The sequence below is a fragment of the Lycorma delicatula genome, chromosome 2 (assembly GCF_047948215.1).
Source record: "Lycorma delicatula isolate Av1 chromosome 2, ASM4794821v1, whole genome shotgun sequence".
Lineage (NCBI taxonomy): Eukaryota > Metazoa > Arthropoda > Insecta > Hemiptera > Fulgoridae > Lycorma > Lycorma delicatula.
This window is the reverse complement of record NC_134456.1, coordinates 50,845,282-50,869,626: the sequence shown is the minus strand read 5'-3', so window position 1 is coordinate 50,869,626 and position 24,345 is coordinate 50,845,282. Positions and strand designations below refer to the sequence as shown.

Genomic DNA, 24,345 nt, shown 5'->3' with positions numbered 1-24,345 from the left:
TAATTTATACAATACATAAATCACAACTTAAATACGTGTAAGTGACATTGTATATGTAGGACCTGGAGGTGCAATTGTACCCAGGGTTTGACACATACAGATTATATTAATTGTAAATAAGCAAAATTTTTTTATCAGAACTGAAAATTTTATTTGTCAACAAAACCTCCCTAGTTCTGTTGCAATTGTATCAGTAGTTCAAAACCTTTTGGATATCACTAAGGAACAATCTTTTAGATACAATCATAGCCACATGAAAAGTGTGTAGAACTTCAAACATTTTCCTGCTCAAATGCTTCTTTAGCAGGCTGAAGAAGTAATAATTTGAAGATTGAAGATGCAAACTACACAGGGATTGTGGGCTAAGATTTCAATTCACGTTATGTATAATGGCCATAATCTGAGTAACTATATTGGGACAGGCATTATCCTTTGGAGAAATTGAACTAATGTTTGCTCTCTTATCATCTTTCTAACTAATCTTAATTGGACCTTCAAGGAGTGTCAGAATATTTAGTATTTATTGTGACAATCTATGACTTGACAATCTACTGCTGACTTTCAGAAAAAGGTTGACATAATCTTTCCAGCTAACAACATGGTTTTGACTTTTGGAGTTCTTACACTCATTATGCTGCCATATCATTTAAGCATATTTGCTCTTGAATATGGAGTAATACACCCATACCTCATCCACTATGATAAATACAAAAAAAATCTCCTTCCTGCTTAAACAGCTACAACAAAGTTTGTGAATGTGCAGGCATATAATCTTGAATTCATTTATCAGCAATCACCATTAGTACCATATAAAATATGGCACATATTTTTGAATATTAAAGGTTTTTGATTTTAATTTTCACATTGCCTGATTTCAGTATTCCTAAAAATATTGTGTCTTGAAATGAGTTCACTGTCAGTCCATGTTCCCCCACCTGCTGTACAATGAAGTTAGATCACTTATGTGTAACTTTGGACTGTTCTGTGTGCCAATTTACAATATATTTATTAAATCAACATGCTTACTACCACCATAAGCTTAGAAAAATACTATATGTGCTGTAATCTGTGCAGTAGAAGCGACAAAATCGTTTCTATCACTTGTCTGGTTGCAGCATATAATGAAAATTATTCTTACCACACAATCACAATGGCAGTATTGAACATGTTAATATATAGATATTTAATGACTAACAACATTAATAACTGAGGGTCATGACAGGAGGGATGAACATTATATTAAAGTAAAAAATTCTTTAACTACTAATGGTTATTTTTTCAAATAATGTTGATTTTATGAAAATAAAATCAACAATTTTATAATTATCATACAGACTATTTTTAACTAGGAGTAATTTTTTAATGAGTTTACATTGCTCTGTAGTTTGACCACACTTATTTAATGAAAAAGTAACAGTTTTATATCCAAGAATAAAATTCTGAAAAACCTGTGTATTGCAGTAGTTGTACATTTATTATAAGCTTCTTTTATTGAATTTTTTGTTCTTATTAAAATCAGTATAGTTTAATTGAATATTAATTACTGTTATTTTCTTTTCTTTAATGCCCACTGAAACTGTCATCGTTTAGAAAATAGATAAATATACTGGCCATATATTTTCAAATTGAGAAGTAACAACATTATCAATTTTTTTTTTGGACAGTGTCCATATAATTAACTACAGAAAATTATGTTTTTTTAGATAAAATCATAACCATTTTGTTTTAAACAGAATGACTATACATTTTATTTAAATAAAGAGAATCTTGGAAGAAATTTAGAGAAATAATTTTCTTTCAATTAATTTTGCAGACTATCTTAAAGTAATCGACCTATAAAGAAAAATTCAAGCCTTACATGTTTGTTACTCTACGAAGCAGTCTATATTCATTACATTATCAGATTAGCAGTTTACATGATGAGTATGGTCATTCCTTGTTATACTATACGTTACACCTTTCTGTTCAGGCATGGAGGAATCGTGGATCACTTATTAATTTTTTTTATTTTTATTATTATTACTCTGTTGCTTTTGATGAATATGGATGGTAATAGAAACACAAATGATGAAATTGTATGGATATGCATTTAATGTATATACATGGATATTGTTATAGAAGCCAAATTTCTTTATTGAGAACTTAACCTCATGAAATCTGGTTGACTAAACAAACTTTCACCATTATCCTTTTATCTTCAAAAAGCAGAGTCTTATAAATCTAAAGAGCTTGTTATCATAAAAGTTATATTTGCATTTTTTAAGTGATTTTTTTTATAACCATTTTTTTTTTTTTTTTTTTTTTTTAATGAAACAAAATGTGATTTATGATTGTTGCAGCCCCAGATCATTTCAACCTACTCTTCATGAGTAGTTTATAATGTATCCTAATCAATGGATTGACAGAGGGGCAGTTACTTCACCAGCAAGATCTCCTGACCTTAATTAACCTAAGAAAACTTTTATTTATAAGGACACATTAAATTAGTTTTTTCAGTCAGTACAGTTTTAAAGGGTACACTTTCTGCTGGATTCCTAGTCATGTGAAAATTCTACTGCTAAAGATGCACATAGCCAACCGTCTTTCACTACTCAAGTTACTCCTACCAGTTTTGTTCTATTAAACATACTCTTCAAAGAAGGTGGCAAGGTGAATGTACTGCTGCAGTGGATAATAAACTCTGACACATCAGTGATACAGTGTTACTGTGGGACTCTTCTTGCAGAAAAATTCACCAAGAGGAGGTGGTCCTGTGTCAATTGCGACTGGGACATACCAGGGCTACTCACAGATACCTGATGTCAGTGGAAACAGCACCATTGTATGTATGATGCGACTGCTGCAACACATCCTTGTGGACTGTATATGTTATGTGACCTTTCATCACAAATTTAAATTTCTGAGGGACATTTGTTGCATTCTAGGAAATATTAAACTGGGTATTGTTATTTCTAAAAAGAATCAATATACTTCATAAGATTTAATGATAGTTGACCATAAATTTTGATTTATTTTGTTATTCATTTTTAATATTTTATCCTAATGGTTAAATTTCTTTTATTATTTTAGTTTTAATCTTACTATTATTTAAGTTTTCATCTTAATTTTAACGTATTTTATTAATAATTTAATATCAGAGTTGAGACTTTTTGTTAATTTTTTGACTCGGGCGATGATAACGTGAAAGCATTTTTCTCCCAAAAAAAAAAGTTTTGAAGGGCTGTACAGGCATAGCTTTGAGAGGAGTATCTAACAATCACATGCAATTTTTTTGAATTCATTGTCTTCATCACAACACCTCAGTGCCCATTTTTTTTTATTGAATGAGGTCATTTGAACGTATCTCTTATTGACTTTTACCCAATTATTTATAATTCTCAGTAGGAAAATATGAATTGTCCTTAGACATAACTTTATTAAATTTTGTTTGCTAGTCAGTTAATTATTGTGTAATTGTAATTTTATCTTAGGTTGTAAATTTCATTATTTCTTTAACTGCTTTACACCAGTGTATTACCACAATATATTTTATTATCACTAAGGTATGAAATTCTTCAAAAACCAACAAATTACAGACAGAAAACAAAGAGGTTTGGACATATGTCTATAGGAACATTTTTTTCTTTCATTTTTGACGAACAATCACTTCATATCACACTGATTGCAATAGTGAAATATAAGCCATAAGCAAGGTACTAATATGTCATCAGAAATCAGAAAAACAGGACCCAATGATTTAAAGCTTCGGTGATTTACAGAACTGGTTTATTAAATTGTGGCTTCAACCGACATTTTATCTTTGCTTCTCACTCATCAATCTACAGAATACTATTCCTTGGGATGTTTCAGATGTTGTGAAACTATCATATTTAAGGAACATAGTTTACTATGTTACCAGGACCCTTCATTCATACTGATTGCACCATGCAAATTGGAAATGCCCTCCAAATAGTAAAAAAATAGAAGTCTTAAGTGTTCTACTAGAAATATAGATAGATATAAATATTTTTACGTGTTATAGATCATAAGAAATAAAATGAACAAAGTACAAACACAGCTGAGAAACTACAGAACCATCTTTCACAGCTAAACATTTTATTCTAATTTTTATTAGATTTTAAGCAAATTATAATTATTTCACTTGTAAGATTTGTATGTATGAAAAAAATTGAAAGTATTAATGAAGTAAGGAATCAATAAGTGATTCCATCCCTACAAAGAAACCACTTAACAGATTTCTAAATCACTAATGATTGCTAAAAGTATTTGACTAGATTGATTAAATAACTAAATTCAGTGTGGGTTTCAAGAAAGTAGTTAAAATTTAGAGGAAATTGCATTGTGTGACTATTACTGGTACGTTGTTTTTTTTTTTTTGCATTTTTGACTGTCTTTTTTCATATTTCGTTTACTTATTACAATAACTGATTTCATTAATCGATGCGCTTCGAGGCTTTTAATTGGAGTTGTATTGCTCAATTTTTGCAGCAGAAAATGAAAGACAGAATGAATACTACTTGTAGAGTTCTGTTTACTGAACTGAAGAATCATTTTAAACACTGTTGTAATGAGGTAAGTTTAATTTTACAACTTATTACTTAGAATAACTTTATTTATATGCGCTAAAGATTTATTTTTTATGCGCTAAAGATTGATTTTAATTGCTGTAGTGCAAAATGTGCCTTGATTATTTTTTTATCTTTGAAATAATTATAGTAAATATTATTAGTAGTTAACTTGAGTCTATAGATTAATATTTGAAAACCAAATTGTAGGTGCAGTGGATTACTTACATAATTCTTATGTCCATTACCTTAGTTTGTTCTGGAGTAAGAAAAGCGAAAAGCATGATAACAGGTTGTAAGGTACATCTCCACTCATCTATAGGATAATGACATGTAGTTAAAAAACAATTATGCAGCACCTAATCAGAATTTTACAAATGGATGAATTTTCCTTCAATCTCCTTTTTTTAAACAACAAGACATGATGAGAGGATATAATCTTTATTGTGAATGGTTTTTATTTCTAATACATTGTTTTTAAAAATTTAAGTAACATTTTGATTTAAAACTTATATGCATCAATAGGAATGTATGTCGTAGAGTTCCTTTTAGAAAGCCAGCATAAGCTCTCAGAGAGCAATTTTCTCACTAAGGTTGTCTATCTACCCATACCATTATCACATTGTGGGTAATGCAACAGTGCAATCTCTCATATGCTCTTTAGTTCCTAGTCTATTGTTACAGCAGAGCTCATATCCTCTGAAATGGCTTAAGTGAATTGTATTTTTCCTCCTTTCTGGAACCCTTCATCACAGATAATTTAGTTGATCTGCTGGTTTGTGTCTATTATAATTTAACCTTAATTTACATCTCTCTTCTTTTAACAGTCAATTTATCTTTATTGTGTTCTATTTTTTTCATTATGCCACATCATCTATAATTTATTTTTGTTCATCACTGCCTCCTTTTGAATCCCTTGCTTATTGTGTCATTTCAGTATGCTGCCATAAAATTTATTTCTTTATCTATTAGAAATATCTTTATTCCATATTTTATAATCAAAATTTCTTCCATATTTATTTTAGCAGAAACTAATAGTATTCCTTTCATCACATAATAGTAACTTTTTTTTTTTTTTTTGTTATCGATTAGTCGATGAAATTCCATTTATACACCCTCCCATAAATGGGGGCGTGTTGGACTCGCATGGGTTCAGCTAGATGTTATTGCACCCTACTGACTAAAACTTCTATCTCACTGTTTCTCCCCCTCCAGGGCTGGTAATGTAGTTAAGCATTGTGCGGCCTCGGGAGGTGCCCTTAGGGTCCAGGGGTCTAGAGTTCCCATGCTTCATCACAGTTGCCCATCCGCACAAGTGCAGATGCACGTCGGCTCCACAGGGGGCTGTCCTTCACCCCTTCCCCATCAGGTCCCTTTCTTTGCCTGAGTCTCAGGTCTTTTATGTGCTACTCCGATTCCTTGCTGGGTGATCTTCAATTCTCTTACTGATCTTGATATACATCAAGCTCCATCCCATTCTGGAGCTTCTCTTGCTTTAGTTTTCAGGATACTTGTTGCTAGCTGTACTACCTTGTTCCATTTCGCTCTTCCTGTCAACATGTATCAACAAACTGTTTCTTCCAGAGAAAGCCAGCGTAACCTGAGGTCTTGTCTAACCACGTCACCACTGGTATTGGGATGGTGTGCTCAATGCTATCTTCAAGATCGCAGTACCTGTATAGTGGAGACGCTCTCCTGCCAAATTGATACAGGTAGGCTTCAAACTCGCTATGCCCAGAAAGGAGCTGCGTGATATAGAAATCTACCTCTCTTAGTCCTCTCCGCACCCATACATCAATTCCTGGAATTAATTTAAATGTCCATCCAAGTTTAGGTTAGGTGTTCCAGGCCTCCTGCCACTCGGGCAGAAGTAAGTCCTTACCCTCGATCTTAGTCATACCAAGATAAACTCGCCGGAGCGATCAATGCACGGAGCCGTACTGGTGGAATTCCGGAGATGACATCAATAGCATTTCGCGAAATCGTGCGGTATGCGGCCGCAATGTTCAATCCAGCACGTCTTTGAAGCGAGGATATTTTATCTACGATCCTCTACCCACGCATGAACGGCATAAAATATGTTTGAAGAACCCAGTAAATCAATATGTTTACTGAGAAATTCTTGAAAGACTGCAAAAAAGAGTTGCCCGCGTGAGACCAGCCATCAAAGACAACTGGATGCTGCATCATGACAATGCACCTTGTCACACTGCACTCTCAATTAATGAGTTTTTGCCAAAGAAAAACATTCCTCTAGTTCCTGAACCACCTTGTTCCCCTAACTTGAGTCCCTGCGACTTTCTCCAGTTCCTGACTTTAAAAAAACACCTCAAAGGACACCATTTTGGAACAGTAGAAAACATTTTAAAAAAATGTAATCGACCATCTGAAGGATATTCCGGTTTCGTAGTTCCAACATTGCTATAAAACCATTTGAAGCGTTGTGTGTTCCCAAGGGAACTGTTTCAAAGGTGATGAAGAGTCCACGTATAATTGGATTGTAAATAAAATGTTTTTCTGAACCAGTCTCATTACTTTATTTACAAACCTTATATATTTAAGTTAAGTTTAATTAAAACAGTTTCAATCTATAAATGCATATAACAAATTTTAAACATTTTTTATTTCATTAGATGTTGTGGCAGATACAAGCAGCTGAACATCTTAGAAATTTCAACAGTGAAATGACTGAGTCTGTGAGATATTTAAAAGAAGAACTTGAAGTATCAGAAAAAAGACTTTTTAATTGTAAATTGGAACAGGTACAAATAAAAAAGAAGCTTTTTAATATGCATGGGCATGAAATATTATCTCCTGTTACTCATGTTTAGGCTCAATAAACACAGTGATTATCTTTTTACTAATTTGGATTCAGAACTTATTTTTCATTGATAACTTTCACTCTGTACAGAACTAAACCTTATAGTGCTGTGTATTATGAGTAAAATTTAAAAAAAACATATATTTATTATATTTATGTTATCTTTTTTAAATGATGCTTTATATTTAATAAATTTAAATTAAATGCATGCATAATTAATATTAAACTTATTTGCAGAATAAGTTTAAAATATTCATCACTTTTTCCTGTTTTTCTTTTATAGTCACATGAATGTTTTCGCATACCAAGAAAGCTCTGATGTTATAAAAAAAAAGAAAAAATAAACAAGAATGAGTGACTGATAAAATATAATATTTATTATCCACATTTAAAATGTTTTATGATTCTAATTCTACTTTTTAGGCGTTAAAAAGTATTATATTTTAAGTATTAAAAGTATTTAAAGTGTTATAAGTATTTTATTTTTACTCATAAATGTATTGCTTTACAATATTAAGAAGTACATTAATTTGCTGCTTTTCATTATCTTCTCATTTTTTTATGGCTGTATTGAATAAAAAATAACTTTGTTATAAAAATACCTTTTATAACAGTTATAAAAGGTATGAATCATAGTTGCTTCTTTTGTAAATAATTGATTGTACTCTACTCCCTTGTACAGAGCTTTATTGTCTCCACCAAGCATTTTACAGCCACTTACAGAGCTGAATATCTTCTGCAATTTAGAGAGCTTGTTGTGTTAGTGAACAATATTATATGTAACTATATTTGTTTCATTGTAGAAGACACCAATAATAGGAAACCACTTTGTCTCACTTTATTTGTATATAGTTAACATATTGATCAAACTTTAGCGTATTCATAGTATAAAAAATTGTACCATTTGTATGATTATTTTTAATTGTGGTTAATCAACTTATAGAGAAAAATTTTACATTTATCTTATTCAAAATAAAAATAAATTTATTACTGGTGTTTTTGAATTGATAAATATGGATTGCTGGATCCACCAGCATGCATGCTGGTGGATGCATGCATGCTTGAATCTATTAGGAGATTAGGATTTAGCAAATTAACATACCTCGACTGCAAGAGAAGAATTGTTAGGTGGCAAAATCGATGGGAGAGAGTGGAGGTCGGGCAATGGATGCGGAGATTAATCCCATCCATTAAGCTGTGGTATAGAAGGAGACAAGGGGAGCTGTCATTTCAGCTCACCCAATTTTGACGGGCCACGGCTGTTTTAAAAGTTAAAAGGAAGAGGAAGAGAGCCAATGTATGTCTCTACTGTACTGAAGAGGATACAATAGAGCATACAGTTTTTCATTGTCCAAGATGGGATGAAGAGAGGCAGAAGGTTTATCACAAAGTGGGTATGGTTACCCCCAGATAGTATAGCAGAGTAAATGCTTCACAGGGAAAATAATTTGAAAGTTAGTGAGATGATAAACAATATCATTAAGAGGAAGAGAGAGAAAGAAGTTGAGGTTGTGGGGAAATCAAATCAGATTAGGTTTGGATGGACAGCCCTGTTCAGGAGGAGTGAGGAGGTGCTCTGGTGTCTCATTTCCGATTAGTGAAGGGGACTTCTGGGGAGGATATGGAGGGTTTGTTAAGACCAGAGGCCCTTTGGGGCAGCCCCATTTGAGGCATGGCAATTGAAGGACCTAGACCTAGCGGATCGGGTGTTACTGCGGGGAACGGCATAGCCAGGCCCAGTTTGGGCATCTGTGATGTTAGAGGCTACAAGGCACCCCCCCCCCCCCCCAAGAGTGAGTAGTGCCTGATTGCAAGGACTGTCTTGGGAGGTAAGGGGTTATATAAAAAAAAATTAATATACCTCAGGTTGGGCTTACAATCATTGGTTAGGAAACCAAGTCTGGATGGATTCTTAGTTTAAGCCACTCTCACTAACTGTACAAATTATCAAGAATGCTAGCAGAACCTTCATTTTTGCAAGGAAGCTTGGCTGCCTAGTTGAAATTCATAGTACATGTTGGGGAAGAGAGCCCAAGGATAAAGAAAATGGGTGAATAGTGGAATTGGGACAATCTTAACCCATATCTCTAATACACAATTATCTGTTTAAGTAGTTTTGTATTTATTTTAAATGGATTTCACAATTATAATAGTTGTGCAATAGATATAGTAGGTTGCAGGAAAATTACAAAATAGTACAAATAGATTGTATAACCTCAATGATGTTTTAGTACAACTGCATAATTGTTCAGTAGGAATGTAAGTTATGAATTTCATTTCCCACAAGCCAATAAAGTATGGAAAAATAAAAATGTTGATAAAATGGGCAAAGCAAAATAGTGCTTTAAATAGTTATTTTTATTCTGTTTTGTTAAAAGCACTTTTATGCACTGGATAGCCAATGCACAAAACAAAGATTGACTGTTGTGGTTATTAGTATATGAATTTAACAACACTGGCAGGCGACACCATGCTCAGTTTGTTTAATTTTAGTGATTTATAGAAATCAGTTTATTAAACATAGTTTCAGTTGTTAGGACCATACAAGGTTTACTATTACTTGAAAACCCTTCAATTTCCAGAACTAGTACTACTCCCTAAGATATTGGAGAACCATTAGACTGTAAGAATGTGGTTTACTAATTTACCCAAAATTCAAAAATTAATGTAGATGTTATGTACCTAGAAATGATCCTATATATGGTAATTATATTTTTGTGATGTACAGCGGGTTACCCAAACAAAAACTACCGGAAAAAAACTATATCTAGGTAAGTGGGTTGAAAGTGTTGCTCTCTCCAGCTAGCTATGTTTCCTAGAGACACTCTCCTTGCTCATTTAGCCAGGTAGTGTTCATGAGAAACCATTACAGCAGAAAGAGTGATTTTTTTTTTTAGCCTCTCCCAATGCTCTTGGTGATTTTGCAATGGCAAACTTTAAGGAGCAACGCATCAACATCAAATTATGTTTCCTGTTAAAGAAAAAGGAGGCAATTTCAATGCTTCAGGAAGCTTATGGAGAAGGAAGCTCTAGATTAGGGAAGAATTTAGGAGTGATTTGCCTGGTTCAGGAGTGACCACATGTCAGTTGAAGATGAACTCTGTTTGGGTCGCCCCACAGCATCCAGAACAGATGAAAATTTTCGAAAAGTATACATTGCCATTTTGTTTGATTGTCACAGAACAATTGACAAGTTGGAGAAATAACTGTAATTTCATAGAGTTCATGCCAAAGAATCCTATCTGATGATTTGAACATGTGATATGTCACAGCAAAGTTTGTTTCACGACTGCTTTCCAATAACCAGGGGGAGAACTGTCCGAGAGTGTGCCTGGAACTGAAAAAACACGCACAAAGTCACCTAGATTTTTTGTCAAAAGTCATAACAGAGTTGAATCTTGGTGTTATGGATATGACTCTGAAACAGAACAGCAGTCCAGCCAGTGAAATATAGCTTCATCATCCAGACCAAAATAAGCAAGGCAAGTGAAATCAAATGTGAAGTCTATGATGGTTTGTTTTTTGACAATAAAGAAGTTATTCACATTGAATTTGTTTCTCAAAACACCACACTGAACCATGTGCTGAAGCGATTACATGAGGCAGTGAGAAAAAAAATTATTTGAACTGTGGCGATTAGAGAGGCTGGTTGCTTCATTATGATAATGCACCTGCCCAAACAGCATTGAAAATCAATCAGTTTTTGATGAAATACAATATGACAATGATTTCTCACTCCTCTTACTCACCTGATCTAGCTCCTCTGTGACTTCTTATTCTCAAGAATGAAGAAATACTTAATGTGAAAGCGTTTTCAGGGCACAGAAGAGGTTAAGAAAAAATCACTGGAAGCACTTAACAGCTTATTTCAGAATACAAAAAACGTTTTGAACAGTGGCAAAATTGTTAGGAAAAGTGGATATCATCTAATGAACAGTATTTTGATCTTAATTAAAAACAGTTAAATAAATAATTTTTGGTTTTTTTTTGGGTATCCCTTGTATTACTCTTAATAGAAAGCGTGATCACCATATCTAATTACACTTTTTTTTTCTTTTTTTTTAAAATAAAATAGTTATATTTCACTAATGCATGATAGTCATAAAAAATATGAAAAACTGAAAAATTAATATGAAAAAGTAAGTTTGAAAAACTTTATAAATAAATGCCATATTTTCTTGTTTAGGCTGCAGCCACTGTTGAGATATCTTCTTGGAAAGCATCTCTAGAAGATGCACATATTGAGGTAATTGCTGTATTTTCATTATCATTAAGAATGTATATTGTGGGTGAACCATTCAAATAGAAACTAATACATACAATTTTTTTCTGGTAAATTTAGATGTTACAAGAATATTCTGGTAACAGAATATTCCACTAAAACGAAATATTCTGTAATATTTAGTTTTAATGGAATTCTAGGCAGGTGAACTAGGCCTATAACTTTCCCATTTACTTTTGTTGTACTTACTAGGTGAAGTTTTAGACAGGTTTGTGATTGATACATTTTACAAAAATATTGAAGTTTTATGGCTGCACAACTGTTGCTTCAATGGCATTTCAATATCCAGTGGAATGATCTAGTGCCATCAGCTCACTGAATTAAAGTCTTTTGAAGAATTTTGAGGAAACTAGCTCAACATCGTACAAGAAGCCTTTCAGTTAACAAAGGAGTGTACATATACCTGAAAATTTTGATGCCATAAAAGCTATATTGTTATGAAATCCCAAACAATCTGCCCATCATAATTCACTTTTACATAGCTTGCTGAATACCAGTGTTTGAATAATAATAATAATGATTTTGACACGTATTCATAAAAAATTTGAGTAGTACAGGCATTTAATGATGCTAATTGAATTAATTGTATTATTTTTTGTCGCCAACTTTTAAATCTTATTAACATTAATCCAAAAAAAAATTATTCATGTTATGCTAATGAGTGGTGAATTAAATTTCCATTAACATGAATGTAAGAAAAAACAAAACTTTAGTTATGGATAACTATCAATCTACATCAAGAACCACTATACAGCACTAAAGTCACTGTATGTAAGTAGTACATACAGAATATAATTAATCCAGATACGGGGTCTCAACAGGATGGGACAACCAATCGCACAGCAAGGTACTCTGTGAATGCAGTTATACAATTTTTTCCAGACATAGCAATATTCCTTAATTTGTAAGTGTCCCACATCTTGCAGTATGCAATATTTTTTTTAAGGCTTTCTTGTAAGAAGAGTAAGAGATTCAGCGATCTCCCATAAAATTTGTAATAATTCAAAGAAAGAAGTTTGTAATGAAGTTACCATTAGTCCTGCAGGTGCATTATGTACGTGATGGAAAACATAAAACTCAACTTGATGTGAATAGAAATGGTGACCTTTAGGATGCAGTTTTCAGAACTTATAATTTCAGTAATTAGAACATTTAAGTGCAGTGAAATGCTATAAAACTACTTCTTGCAATAAAAGTTCTTTCTTAATTGTTTAAATAAAAAACAATTACTAATTGTTTTTAAAATTGCATGGTTATTGCCTCAGTCATAATATGTAGCCAAAAAATTATGTCCAACATTGAGTAAGTGCAATATGCAATAACTTTTCAGGAAACTAATTTTCAGTATAAATTTTGTAGATTATTTGAACTCGCTCTACAAAATTTACTTAATAACAAATAGCTGGCAAATAAAAATAAACTTAGTTTTATTCCTCATTTTGAAAGATTCATTATTCCCAGGTTGCTGGTTACAAATATCAATTATTTATTGACTAGGATCAGTTTAGCCTGTTCACCAAAAGCTCTCAGTTCTTGAACTAAATACATTCATATATTATGATAAAATTTTAATACTTTCAATATTCTTCTAATGCAGCAATCACATATGCCAAATTTCAGGGCATGGCATGGCATATCATGTTCTTTGAGGTCCTTCACAAAGATATTTGTCACACTATAGATATTATCTGAACATGTACAGTTAGTTATTAAGAAGTTTGTCTTAAAATCTCGTAAGGCTCTTTAAAGAGGTTCAGTTTTTGAATCTCTGAACAAATAATTGTTAAAAAAACATTATTTATATTTCCTTTAAATTCATCAAAGTTTCTTTTTTTAATTTCTTATTAAAGTGATTATGTGTTTTATGAGTTAATTTCATTTTCAGATGAAATGCCTGCAAAAAAGTAATTGTGAGCTACTAACTGATAAGAAATTACTACAAGAACAGTTACTTTGTAGAACTACTGCTCATGAAATAGATAAGGTACTTTATGTAATTTTTCTTTTTTTCTTTTAGCTGATGTATCAACCCTTGGTGGCTCATTACTGCAAATAAAATCAGTCAGACGCAATATAATTAGTCTTATGTTAAATTAACTACTTCTCCTATGTTTAGTTTGTTAAAAAATGGTTTTAGGTATTGAAGTTAACCAAATTATTTCATTCTGGTGATTGTAAGCTGCATGTTGTCTTGCTAATTTATTACATAAAATATTTTTCTCGGATTTATGTAAATGTAAACTACATTTAGAAATTTTTGAGTTTTTATCTTTAATTTATGATACACAAACTTACATTTTTATTTTTCATATTTTTAATGTTAACCTTAAAACAAAATTAATTAATTTTTAGCTTCAGCCTATCAAGAATAGTTAGTTGTACTTATTTTGTTCCTGTTTGAAACAAACTCATCTATTATGCTATCTTGAGAAAGATGATTAAAATTTGTGTTATTTTTGCTACTAATTAATTCCTCCTTATACTATTACAAAATCAATTTTAATGTTTTGATCCCTGTCAAATTGCACAATATAGTTTAGCAGGGAATTTGGTTTAAAAACTGCAATCTCACCAAGTTATTTAAATATCTTGTTTAGTAAATCATTATACCATGTGGTAAGCAGCAGTAAATTATTACTTTTTTTTGTTATTATTTCATAATTTATTTAAATGTCTGTTAGAACCACTTTTACATGACTGTTTATCACATGGTAACGTAGAACCATTGTAAAGTCAGAAAAAGTTTTTGAAAAGTTAAAAAAAACAAGCCATAAAAGTTATAAAAGTAAATAAAAGTGTATAATAATGTTCCAATTATTTGCCTAACCAAGTTATTTTTAATAAGATTAAATAATTTCTGTTCAATTTGCTTTTTGAAGGAAAAACTTGCACTTCTTGAAAAGAAGACAGAAGAACTAAGGCTAAAAATTTGCAGGTCTGTTAATGTAAGTAATGTAACAATGCTGATATTTAAAAAAATTTTTCTTAAGGATTTATTTGAGCAAATATGACAAACCTTGTGGTAGAGAGCAGTGTATCCCAGTAATAAAAACTATTGTTACCCTTCAAATGATCAATATTAAAATTAAATGTACACTTTTAAATTTTAAGAACTTAACCAAAATGGCTAAAAAAAAACATGATAAAAAATGCGTTATTTCATGTTATAAATGACATGTTTGTCATATAATTCTAAAATTATTCTTATTTTTGAAATGAGGTTCTGGATTATTATTTTAAAGCAGATGAATTTTAAAAATTGTTTAATTTTTAAGATATATTGTATCTTAAAAATTACTGCAAGTTATTTTATAAATAAGGGGTAAAATATTACTTTATATCCCTTATTTTATTAATATAGTCAATAAAAAAATCTTAGATTTAAAAATGACGGGATCTGAAAACATACACAAGTACATTATTATTGTATTTAGTTCTCAGAACATATCTTATTTTGTGCATGTGACATACAAAGATTATTTTTAAAATTGAAATAAAAAAAATAATTGAACATTTATTTTTTACTTCTATTGAACTGATTTTACTTTTACTAAATTTTCATCTTTTTATTTGAATAAAGTAAAACAGTTAAAAAATTTTCATCATAAACTGAAATAATGTGATTACAGATAATAAGACACGTGAATTTGAAAATTATTTCACATACTAGTATACTCAGAAGCAAAGATTTAATTTATTTAGGCCATAAGATTGATGTTTAGAAACCATAAATAAAAAATTAACATAATTTTTTTTTAATTTGATTTTTATCTGATTTTCTTAAAATTGGTTTTATTAAGATTTCGTAAGGATCTTAATCTGGTTTACTTCCAGTTACTTATTTTTATAAAAAAATTAGTTGCAGCAGAATTATTTGGTAAATTTATATCTGGAGTTTCTCATAATGTTTTACTCGATGAATTCATTATTTAAGACCATATAAAATAGATTATACAAAGAGGATCATATAAAAGAGAGATGAAATTTTTGCCCACATGTACAATGCATATTTATAAAGTTCCGTTGGCTTATATTTAAATATTAGCGGGTCTGAATACAGTTTCACGCATGCAGGACTATCTATCGGCTATTTACGAAGCCACTGCAGTTGTTTTGATTTGGTATTCTTTTGCCAACCGGTGAGTGCAGACCGCAATGTCCGCGACAATCGTTTCTCCCGCCAGTTGTGAAGTGCGCACTGTGATTCGACTTTGGTGTGCAAAAAGATCTTCAGATGCTGAAATTCATCGGGAGTTGTGCCTAGTGTATAGACCTACAGTAATGAGTGAAGGAAAGGCTAGACAATGGTGTCGAGACTTTAAAAATAGTCGCACAAATATGCATGACGAACAGCGGACTGGCAGGCCCAGTATTCAGACAGACAAAATTGTTGAACAAGTGAATCGAAAACTGCGGTATTATCGACGATTAATGCTCCGGCTGATGAATTTCCACAAGTTAGACGCACCTCTATCTACACGATTGTCACAGAAAATCTCGGATATCACAAATTATGTGCCAGGTGGGTACCGAAAATGCTCACCAAGCAACACAAAGAGCAAAGAATGTGGAGTGGACGAGCGTTTTTGGACCGCTATCGACAAGATGGAGATGATTTGTTTTCCCACATTGTTAAGGGCGACGAGACGTGGATATCCTACACCAACGCAGAATCGAAACAACAGTCTATGCAGTGGCGCCATTCAAGTTCCCCAAAACCGAAAATGTTTAAGCTCTCACCCGACTTGAGTCGAAAAATGTGTTGGCTACAGTTTTTTGGGATATGAAGGGCGTCATTTTGGTTGATTTCATAGAATGTGGATCAACAATCAGTGACGTGTACTGCGAAATGCTCACCAAACTGAGAAGTGCATTCCAAAACGACGCGGGGAACTTCGTGCGGCGTAATCCCCCTTCACGACAACGCACATCCTCACACTGCTGCCTTAACAAGAAGTTCAAAGATTTTCGTGGAACTTTTTGGCCACCCTCCATATAGTCCCGACTTTGCACCTAGCGACTACTTCCTCTTTTGTATACCACCATTTTATATACAATCATGCTAATGTTTCTAGAAATTTTGCAAATAGGGCACTCCAGGCTCTCTCATGGATATCTAATGATTCAAATAGATACAAGAGTTTGTATTTGCTGACTGACAGTGCACCACATCCTTGTGAATGTATCTTTTATGTGACATTGCATCACATTTTTATCTTGTGTTTTACAATTTCTTAGGACCGTCTGTTTATACTCAAATATTTAAATTACTGTACTTTGTTTCATCAGCTATTGATGCCAATTTCCATATAGCATTTGGAATATAATAAAATTTCCAATAAATTTTATTGTTTTAATTGTGATATAGATGCAGCTCTCCAAGATTCCCTATCTAGTGCCATTTGTTTCGTTTTAGTATACCCCCCTACATCCTACATCCTACATCCCTAACAATTTGTTTTACACATTTCAAACTTTGCCTGCTTACACAGTTTTTCACATCTACCTGTCTCTCCAGTAACAAAGTGACTATTTCAGCATGCCTTAAGATGTGGTCTTATAAGTCTGTCTCTTTTTTTAACTACATTTTTCCAAATGCTTCTTTCTTTATCAGTTTGCCACAATACCTCTTCATTTGTCACTATTCACCCATCTGATTTTTAACATTCTCCTATAGCACTACATTTCAAAAACTTATAATCTTTTCTTCTCAGATATTGTAATTGTTCAAGTTTCACATCCATATAAAGTTACATTCCAAACATATACTTTCAAAAATGTTTTCCAGACGTTTAAATTAATTTTTGATGTAAGCAAATTATATTTCTGAGTGAACGCTTGTTTCACCTGAGATATATGCTTCTTTATTACAAAAAATATATTGTGCTTAAAATATAATGTGGAAATATTTTTTGTCCAGAATAAAAAAAAGAAAATTTTATATTTTAGATAACTGAGCAGTTCCAACAAAAAAAATTTCCCTTGTTGAATTAATCAACTCAGTTTATCAGACTTTAAGTATTGCTATCAATTTGGAAAACAAAAAATGGCTTTAAGTGTATGATCATTTATAAGGTAACAGTCTATATTAATTACAACTGTCTCATTTTGTACCTAAAATTGATGGATTAGTTATGATGTTATTGTGGGGTTATATTATTAACATTGGAAGCGCTCATCATTTTTCCTTCAGCATCAAACCTTTTTATATTCTTGCAAACCTGTTTCATTACTGCAAGAGAATACTCTTTATTTATTGTATTGGTGAACAGAAGAAATAAATGATGTTTTGTTACAATAGAAAAAACGTTCAATCCCACTTTATCATTTGACAATAATTTTCTCACTGTTTTAAGTTATAATAATAGTCCCTCCCACCCAAGTGCCAAAGCTTAAAGACCTACTCACAAAAACTGTTTTTAATGTATCAGTATTTCTGTTAAGGATTTTTTGAAGTTTACACAAAACTTTACAAGTTTTCCTTGATTTTTTTTAATAAAAACACTCATTTTAAAAATTGAATAAAAATTATCTGATGGCTTGCATCTACACCTGCTGATATAGACATACAAATTTGCCTGGTCATCGTAAAATTGTACTTGGCTACATACTAATCTGTTCATAATATGCATCTTATCAGTAGTACTTGTAGATGTACTAATTTAAAAGTTGTAATATGGTCATGGTTGCAATAGATTTGAAAAATAGCAGACTAAATATATCATTAAAGATTTTTATTTTATATTATTAGATTACATGAACAAGAACAATTAGAACTAATTATACTATTTTTTAAAATACAAACTAATGATTATTTTTCATAAAAATAAAAGATCCTACAGGCACAGTAAATTTTAAAGCTTTCCGCTGACTAGATGATTAGGAACTTTTAAGAAATTTAGAAACAAAGGTTCTTTTGCTGAATCATTCTTTTTAGAAATAACAATCATACTTTTAAATAAATAAAACGATCATAAAAAATAGAACTTACCAAAAGCAAATAATGAATAAAATACAAATAATTCCACTTTCAGAACACTGCTCTGTATTTTGGTTCAAATGCTAACAGTGATTCAGATGTGTAAAATATAAAATGAAAGAAAGGTTTCTTTACAGTGAATTAAGAAATTATTAGTTTATTACAATAACCAATATAACCTGACAAAGTGAATTATTTATGCAATTTTTTTCTATAATTATTGTGCTAGAGATAGTCTTATAAAGAATGGTTCAGTTCCCTTTACTGCATGTATTCCATTATCTTATTTCTTAATTGTTACAGTACATTTAAACTACAAAAATTATTCCAGTAAATAACATTTTTTTTTTTTTTTTGTAAAATCAGTTTACATTCTATATATACTAGTGACATGTTACTTTTTATTTAGGTAGATAATTAATAAAGTGTAATCTGCTGTCATCATGAATAACATTATACGTTATTAGTGATCTCAAAATAGTATGCTAATAAATTGGCTGTATAAAAAAATAATATGTATTGTAAGTAATATTTATTTTTGTACAGCCTCTTACAGATAGTAGTGAAGTTCCATCATGCTCTGAGAACACTGCCATTCTTGCTGTGGATCCCAATTGCAAGCAGATTTCTCCAGTATACCAGAAATATAAGGATTACCAGGTGATTTGTTAAGTTTGAATCAGTAATTTTATTATAAATACCATTATCTGTATAATTTACAAGGTGTATCAAAAGTAAGTTGAAAATAATTTACAGCATATCTAGAATAATTTGAATCAGATTGTGCACATGTACTAGTTTCAACTAGCAATCATTAGATAGCTATAGACCATTTTATCAGCAGTCTGTAATTATTTGCTTTCACATGACATTGAGTAATGAAGAAGTTCCATCGTTGTAGCAATGGAAGAATCTCACAATTGAGAATCCATTCTATTTCTGTGCATAAAAGCTTTTTAGAGCTCAATCTAGAGTTGAGCAAAATATTAACTGAATGTACATCAATCAACATTTTCAAGGACCTAGATTTGTAGACACTATATAAAATAGAGAACATGAAAAAATATGTGTACACCTCCTAGTAACAAAAAATTATGTAACACTCACACATAAGGACAAATATTGATAAAAAGTTGTGAACATTTTCAGGGCAGAAGGTTATTTGTGTTGTTCTCAAAACCACAAGATCATGTGAAATAATAACCAAACACTCGCTTATAACATACGAGGTGTGTGAAAAAAGTAATGAGATTGGTAACACTGCGAGCGATCTGGCAACATTGTGTCTACCAGTCTGTGCTAGACCGGTTTGTTCATCCCTTCCACATGCTCAGTACAAGTTTCAACTCCATTCAGCCAACACATTATTTTTGACAGCGCCATCAGTGAAGTTGTGTTTTTGTTATGAAAATGGAGCATCGGAATTTAGAGCAAAGTTATGCAATCAAGTTTTATGTTAAACTTGGGGAATCTGCGAGTGTGACCTTTGAAAAGTTGAAACAGGCCTATGGGAAACATTGCTTCTTAAGAGCACAAGTTTTCCGCAGGCACAAATCATTTTTGGAAGGCCGAGAACATGTTGAAGATCAACCTCGCTCAGGGAGACCTTCAACTTCAATATCTGATGAAAGCGTTGAGCGTGCGAGGGTTCTTCTGAGATCAGACCATCGTTTAACAATGAGGATGATGAGTGAACAGTTAAATTTAAACACTTTCACCGTACATAAAATTTTGACAGATGATTTGGACATGCGAAAGGTTTGTGGGAAATTGGTGCCGAAAAACCTCACAATGGAACAGAAGGACAATCAAAGAAATGTCTGCATTGATCTTCTTGAGAGTATTGATAATGACCAAGAATTCTTCAATCGTGTGACCACAGGTGATGAATCCTGGACATTTGAGTACAATGCTGAAACAAAGCGGCAAAACGAAGAGTGGCACACTCTGTCATCTCCTCAACCAAAAACATGTCGAATGAGCAAATCAAAGATCAAAACCATGCTGATTTGCTTTTTTGACAGTAGGGTTATCGTGTATAAAGAATTTGTTCCTCCAGGACAAACTGTTAACCAAGTTTGAAAGGCTCAGGAAAAGAGTGATTCGCGTGAGACCAGATATTGGAGACAAGTGGATGCTTCATCATGACAATGCCCTGTCATGTCACATGGCCATTTCCATAAGGGAAGAATTTTTGACCTCAAAACACATTCCTATGGTTCCTCAACTCCCACCCCCTATTCACCTGATTTGAGTCCTTGTGACTTTTCCTTTTCCCAAAATTGAAACATGTCTTAAAAGGACATCATTTTGGAACTTTGGAGAACATTCAAAAGACTGTGACCGACCAGTTAAAAGCCCTACCAGTTGAAGCCTTCCAGCGCTGCTACCAGGAGTGGGAACAATGACTCTGCCGGTGTATAGCTGCCCATGGGAACTACTTTGAAGGGGATAATATTGTTGTTTGAAAAAATAAAAACTTTGGTAAGTAAAAAGTCAGTCTCATTATTTTTCTCACACTCCTCGTAACAACCCAGGAGCATGCAGATTAAACTGCAGTGATTTCACTTAATATTATACGGCATAACTGTCCACAGATTCACCTATAAGTACAAGCATACTATTCACAATATCAGAATTATTAACAAATCACCTTATAGAAATGAGATCCATATATAATCATATACATAAAATGCAAATTTACATGTAGAATCTAAAGGTTATAAATTTAATACACTCAAATGAAACAAAAATTTGCATATTACAAAAAAAAATTGATAAAATAAAACACACTAAACACATAATGCATGTTAATCCGTATATTGTTAGACTGTGTAATAAATGGGTTCCTGACTATAATTTTTTTTCAGATTTAAATGCAGTAAGTTTATTTACAGATTACTCAATTTTTATACAAATATATGTTACTTAGATATATAATATAGCTTACATTATGATAAAGAAATAAAGCAGGCTTTGTGCATAAAATAATAAATTTCTTAATAAAATAAATTATACTTAGAAAAGTAAATCATGCTTGACAATCAATTGTTATTTGTTAGTTTCAAATAAATTGAACATAACATATTCTACGGTTTAATGTTTGCAATTGGTACTACTTGTTACAGATTTTTGGGTTGTGACCATAGTTTTTTTATCCTTTTGCTATAGTCAGAATCATCACACTCATGATACAATTAAATGGATAACTTCTACGATTGTATCGAAAAAAAAATTGTCAAAATTAACATTGTGATTTTTGATTGTAACCTAAAAATTGGGCATATAGACCATGTTATTCTTTTTACTTTTTCTGATCTATGCACATATTTGCCAGAAGTTTAATAAGTTTATTATGTTTAATTTTACTTCTGCTGTTTTTTTTTTATTTTATTGTTACATAAGTTCTGTAAAAAAGAAGTAAAAAAGTGAGTAAAATATATTAACTCATTTTGTTGCAGAGATCTATTTTAATTAAATTTATCAGTTCATCTTTGAATTTGGATGTATGTTTAAATATTTTATGTTAGATAAATTCACCATTCATGCTTCATTTTTGTATTTCTGTACTGGTGCGAGTTGATTCTGTTCAAAGCTGTAAAATTTAAACAATCTTTAAATCAAAATGTTCTTAGTATTTGTACATCAGATCTATGGTAACTGATCTTTTTTCTGGAATGGGATTAACTGTTTTGTCATTATCCACATACAGAATACCAACAATAGTACATCCACAACTTTGTTTAACTTAGATTACCTACAATCGTACTTCGTTTTATTTTCCACATTTTATTCTTTCAATAGTCTAATATTGAACCATCAAAAGTTTAGATAGTATTGTCAAAAAAAAAGGTTAAGACAAGATTATTGTATTGCACTAAAATTAAACATCTTCGCGTAAATTTAATCTCTCATATCTGAATAATTTTTACTTTTTTATCTTGATTGATGGCCATTAATGAATTTCATATCACTAACTTTACATTGATACAGAAAAATAATGTTTTAATCTCTCAAACCTAGGTGATAAATAAAATATCCTTTTTTATATTATCTCTGTAGCTGATTGATTTTATAATGCAGTGATATATTTTTGAATATGCTTTTTAGACAAAAAGAGTGATCTATATTACAATCTTGATCCATCTTTATAACTATTGATTGGGTTTAAATATTTACTCTCTTAATTTATTAATCATTATACAATTTATATATATATAATAATACAATAAAAATATATATATATTACACATCATATATTAATTATATATGTAATGAATGTGCTTTATTAGAGTTTGTTGGTTGTTACAATTTCAATAATTACTGAAAAATGTTACAGTTGTATTTTTTTAGGAGGGGGGTTATTTGAAGTCAACTACCTCTTACAAACATGCAATTTATGAATTTATTGTAACCCTAAATTTCTAGTGTATTAATGAATATTATTATTATTTTTTGTTTTATAGAAAAATAAAAATAATAATTCTTGATTTTTATTAAATTTAAGCAAAATACAAGCATAGGATATATTTTTTTTTATGTTGTATCTAAAATAAATCACTCCTACAGTAAGGAAAGTTCAGGATCTGGCTATGTCCTACATTCAGAGGTTAAATTCAGCAGCTTCTTTAAAAGTTCTTTTTACAAACTAGCGCAAACTTAGATTGTGCTATGCCAATCAAAGCTGATCTAAAAGATATCCTCACTATGAATAAACTTTTGAGGGAGGGGATAATATAGGACAATATTCTTATGATTGAACGCTTTCACAAAAGGAGTTTTAACAAATTTAAAATTCAAACAGGAACAGAATTTGGTCTTCTACTATCGTTTAACAGCGACAGCTTCTCAACAGTGAAAAAAGGGGAAGCAATTTGTATTTCTTGAGGATAGGGAAGTGGAAATAAGGAAATTGTTATATAAACTTTTATAGATAGTGATTTTTCCTTATTTAGAGAATAATAGATCCCAAGATATCTTACTAATGTGGTTAGACTAGAGATGAGGAGAGTACAAAGTTAGTTGGTTTTCCCTAAGATTCTGAGAATTAGTGTGATATAGGAAACTAAGAAAAAAATAAAAGGAAGATTTAAGTAAATATAATTATTAAATATTCATCATATGCAGAAACTTAGACAACAGTGAATTTGGCTGTAATTGCTGAGAATGTCTGTTGTGAAGGAGTGGATTACTGTATGAATGACCATTAAATTTTAACGATCAATATAAATTTAAGGTTGGCTTTTAGCAACTTTTTTAACTCAAATTAATAACTTTTTGTGTCAATATTTTACAGACAGAAACTTCAGATCTTATAACAAAAATAAGGGAACAACATACTGAAATATACAGATTGAAAGAGGAGGTTAGTAATAAAACACAACAATTTTTTCTTTTAACACTTCAGAAATGTAGAGGCTTATATATATGTTTCCTCTGTTTCAGAATGGACTTGAAATTTAAATTTTCTATTGTATATTATTTATTTACTTATAGGTTACATGAAGTTATTTATATATTCATGAATTTTAAGACTATAATAGATGTATTACAAACTGAAAGAATTTGTTTATAACATGCAATGCTCTACTCAAGGACATATTTTTGCATCATGTCTTTCAAATGGATCAATATTAGCCTTCATGTTTATCTGTCTTTCCATTTTTCTCCTTCCATCATTTCTCTATTCACTTCCCCT

General features: G+C 31.3%; 1 protein-coding gene across 1 annotated transcript in view; it reads left to right on the top strand.

Annotated features, from left to right (window-relative positions):
- LOC142318788 (uncharacterized) overlaps nucleotides 1-24,345 on the top strand; it is a 324,097-nt gene that overhangs the window by 198,578 nt on the left and 101,174 nt on the right. Inside the window, exons 32-38 of the mRNA XM_075355258.1 lie at nucleotides 4,489-4,572; nucleotides 7,199-7,327; nucleotides 11,573-11,632; nucleotides 13,554-13,652; nucleotides 14,548-14,613; nucleotides 19,194-19,307; nucleotides 23,944-24,012. Coding sequence (XP_075211373.1) covers nucleotides 4,489-4,572; nucleotides 7,199-7,327; nucleotides 11,573-11,632; nucleotides 13,554-13,652; nucleotides 14,548-14,613; nucleotides 19,194-19,307; nucleotides 23,944-24,012 — 621 coding nt within the window. The remainder of the gene's footprint in view (nucleotides 1-4,488; nucleotides 4,573-7,198; nucleotides 7,328-11,572; nucleotides 11,633-13,553; nucleotides 13,653-14,547; nucleotides 14,614-19,193; nucleotides 19,308-23,943; nucleotides 24,013-24,345) is intronic.